This window comes from Chiloscyllium plagiosum, chromosome 1 (assembly GCF_004010195.1).
Source record: "Chiloscyllium plagiosum isolate BGI_BamShark_2017 chromosome 1, ASM401019v2, whole genome shotgun sequence".
Classification (NCBI taxonomy): Eukaryota; Metazoa; Chordata; class Chondrichthyes; order Orectolobiformes; family Hemiscylliidae; genus Chiloscyllium; species Chiloscyllium plagiosum.
Window position 1 is genome coordinate 15659813 of NC_057710.1, and position 4038 is coordinate 15663850.

The 4038-nt window shown below is 44.8% G+C and overlaps 2 protein-coding genes across 2 annotated transcripts in view; one reads left to right on the forward strand and one right to left on the reverse strand.

The window, feature by feature from the left end:
- Positions 1 to 4038, forward strand: part of LOC122553785 (dedicator of cytokinesis protein 2-like) — a 1227980-nt gene that overhangs the window by 1211916 nt on the left and 12026 nt on the right. Inside the window, exon 48 of the mRNA XM_043698147.1 lies at positions 730 to 878. Within this exon, the coding sequence (XP_043554082.1) occupies positions 730 to 878 (149 nt within the window). The remainder of the gene's footprint in view (positions 1 to 729; positions 879 to 4038) is intronic.
- LOC122553835 (BCL2/adenovirus E1B 19 kDa protein-interacting protein 3-like) overlaps positions 841 to 4038 on the reverse strand; it is an 86231-nt gene continuing 83033 nt past the window's right edge. Inside the window, exon 6 of the mRNA XM_043698363.1 lies at positions 841 to 868. Within this exon, the coding sequence (XP_043554298.1) occupies positions 856 to 868 (13 nt within the window). The 3' untranslated portion in view covers positions 841 to 855. The remainder of the gene's footprint in view (positions 869 to 4038) is intronic.

The following is a 4038-nucleotide window of genomic DNA, read 5'->3' on the forward strand; positions in this document are numbered from 1 at the left end:
GACAGGCATAGCTGGGGCCCATATGTGTGCCCATGGCTACCCCTTTGGTCTGGAGGAAGTGGGAGGATTCGAAGGAGAAATTGTTAAGGGTGAGGACCAGTTTGGCCAAACAAATGAGAGTGTCGGTGGAAGGGTACTGTTGGGGACGTCTGGAGAGGAAAAAACTGAGGGCTTGGAGGCCCTGGTCATGGCGGATGGAGGTGTAGAGGGATTGGATATCCATGGTGAAGATGAGGCGTTGGGGGCCGGGGAAATGGAAGTCTTGGAGGAGGTGGAGGGCGTGGGTGGTGTCTCGATATCCCAGTGACCAAAACAGTTATATCCTCAAAGTCAACTGTGCATTATCCAGACATTCAGGATATATACAATTACAATGCTCTACTGCAGAGAAACAGGGCATTCAGCCCTTCTGGTCCATGCCAGTCTTTGTGGTCCAAAGAGTCTCCTCCCAACCTTTATCATCCCATATTATCAACATATCCTTCTATTCCTTTTCTCTCATGTGTTTATCTAGCTTCCTCTTAAATAAACTTCTACTGTTTGTCTCAACATTGCATATCATAGTGAGTTCCACCTTCCCACCACTCTTGAGGTAAAGAAATTGCTTCTTAATCCTCCAATGTCTTTAGCAACCTCCTATCTTGTCTGATATTTGTGATCCTAAGGTTTGGATCCTGACAAACATGAGGAAGTAATTGCTTCCCTATGTGGTACCGGTTTTTTTTTCAGTCTTTATTTGAGGAGAGGCGAGGAGGTGGGGGCGGAGGAAGCCGCCCTCGCTCCATGATCCGATCGTTTCGACCGCTTTCTGTGATCTCCTTGAGTTCCTCGAGTTCTTCAAGCTCTGAGAAAGAATCACCCAAGGTTTCTGGAGACAGGTAAGGCACGAAAAAAAGAAACCATTAATTGTTCACAGCCTTTCACATCCTCAGTGCTACCCCATATGTTTCACAGACAAGTAGTTATTTATAAAGTATAGAGGATTGGCTGACTGGCAGAAGGCGGAGAGTAGGGATAAAGGGGTCTTTTCAGGATGCAGCCAGTGACTGGTGGAGTTCCGCAGGTGTCCCATGTTGGGACCACAACTATTCACATTAGACATTGGATGAAAGAAATGAGGGTGTTATTGCTACATTTGCAGATGTCACAAAGACAGTAAGCAGGGATACTGCAGGAGAACTTCCACAGGCTAGGGGAGTGGACAAAGAAGTGGCAGATGGAAGACAACATGGAAAAGTCTGGGATTGTGCTGTTTGTTAGGAAGAATGGAGATGGAGACTGCTTTCTAAATGGGCAAAGGCTTTGGAAATCTGAAAGACAAAAGTGACTTGGGAGTCTGAGTTCAGGATTCTCTTAAGGTTAACTTGCAAGTTCAGATGGCAGTTATGAAGACAAATGCAATGTTAGCATTCATTTCAAGAGGACTAGAACATAAGAACAGAAATGTACTGCTGAGGCTGTATAAGACTACATTTAGAATATTGTGAGCATTTTTGGACCCTGTATCTCAGCAAGCATGTTTTGGTGTTGGAGGGGATGCAGAGGAAATTTACAAGAATAATCCAGTGACAAAGGGCTTTCAGTATGAGGAGTAGTTGAGAATGCTGACTCTGTAGAGAGAGTTACTGAGAAAAAGAGATGTACAGCACGGAAACAGACCCTTCAGTCCAACTCGTCCATGCTGACCAGATATTCCAACCCAATCTAGTCCCATTTACCAGCACTCGGCCCATATCCCTCTAAACCCTTCCTATTCATATACCCGTCCAGATGCCGTTTAAATGTTGCCATCGGACGAACCTCCACCACTTCCTCTAGCAGCTCAATCCATCCATGCACCACCCTCTGTGTGAAAAAGTTGCCCCTTAGGTCACTTTTATATCTTTCCCCTCTCACCCTAAACCTATGCCCTCTAGTTCTGGACTCCCCCACCCCAGGGGGGGAAAGACCTTGTCTATTTATCCTATCCATGCCCCTCATGATTTTATAAATCTCTATAAGGTCATCCCTCAACCTCCAACGATTCAGAGTAAACAGCCCCAGCCTAATCATCCTCTTCCTATAGTTCAAATCCTCCAGCCCTGGCAACATCTTTGTAAATCTTTTCTGAATCCTTTCAATTTTCACAACATTCTTCCCATAGGAAGGAGACTAGAATTGCACACAATATTCCAAAGTGGCCTAACCAATGACCTGTACAGCCACAACATAACCTTCCAACTCCTATACTCAATACTCTGACTAATCAAGGAAAACATATCAAACACCACCTTTACTATCGTATCTACCTGTGACTCCACTTTCAAGGAACTATGAACCTGCATTCCAAGGTCTCTTTGTTCAGCAACACTCCTAGGATCTCACCATTATGTGGAAAAGTCCTGCTCTGATTTGGTTTTCCAAACTGCAGCACCTCACATTTATCTAAATTAAACTTCATCTGCCACTCCTCAGCCCATTGGCCCAGCTGATTAAGTTGTACTCTGAGGTAATTTTCTTCGCTGTCCAGTACACCTCCAATTTTGGTGTCATCTGCAAACTTACGAACTATACCTCCAAAGTTTACATCCAAACCATTTAGCAGTGTACTCTATGGAGTTTAGAAGCAGGAGGGGGGATTTGATTAAATGTTACAGAATACTGAAAGGACTAAGATAGGTTGGACACGGAGAAGATGTTTCTACTCTTTGGAGAGATTAGGGTTGAGGCAGAACCTCAGGGTGAATAGATGATCCTTTCAAACTGAAATGTGGGTGGTAAATCTGTGGAACTCATTACCACTGAAGTCCTTTGGTGTATTCAACATAGAGATACATAAGTTCTTGATTAGGAAGGAGATCAAGGGTTAATGGGAAAAGGCAGAAGAATTGGGTTGAGAAAGATATAATCCATGATTGAATGGTGGAACAGACTTGATGGGCCAAATGGCCTTATTCTAGTCTTAGAACATAGAACATAGAACAATACAGCACAGAACAGGCCCTTCAGCCCACGATGTTGTGCCAGACATTTGTCCTAGCTTAAGCACCCATCCATGTACCTATCCAATTGCCACTTAAAGTTCGCCAATGATTCTGACTCTGCCACTCCCACAGGTAGCGCATTCCATGCCCCCACCACTCTCTGGGTAAAGAACCTACCCCTGACATCTCCCCTATACCTTCCACCCTTCACCTTAAATTTATGTCCCCTTGTAACACTCTGTTGTACCCGGGGAAAAAGTTTCTGATTGACAACTCTATCTATTCCCCTGATCATCTTATACCCCTCATCCTTCTCCGTTCCAATGAGAAAAGGCCTAGCATGCTCAACCTATCCTCGTACGACCTATTCTCCATTCTAGGCAACATCCTGGTAAATCTTCTCTGCACCCTCTCCAAAGCTTCCACATCTTTCCTAAAGTGAGGCGACCAGAACTGCACACAGTGCTCCAAATGTGGCTAACCAAAGTCCTGTACAGCTGTAACATCACTTCACGACTCTTGAATTCAATTCCTCTGCTAATGAATGCTAATACACCATAGGCCTTCTTACAAGCTCTATCCACCTGAGTGGCAACTTTCAAAGATCTATGAACATAGACCCCAAGATCCCTCTGTTCCTCCACCTCACTAAGAACCCTACCGTTAACCCTGTATTCCGCATTCTTATTTGTCCTCCCAAAATGGACAACCTCACACTTGGCAAGGTTGAACTCCATCTGCCACTCCTCAGCCCAGCTCTGCATCATATCTAAGTCCCTTTGCAGCCAACAACAGCCCTCATCTCTATCCACAACTCCACCAATTTTCGTATCATCTGCAAATTTACTGAACCACCCTTCGACTCCCTCTTCCAAGTCATTAATAAAAATTACAAACAGCAGAGGACCCAGAACTGATCCCTGCAGAACTCCACTTGTAACTGGGCTCCAGGCTGAATATTTACCATCTACCACCACTCTCTGACTTCGACCAGTTAGCCAGTTTTCTATCCAACTGGCCAAATGTCCCTCTATCCCATGCCTCCTGACTTTCCGCATAAACCTACCATGGGGAA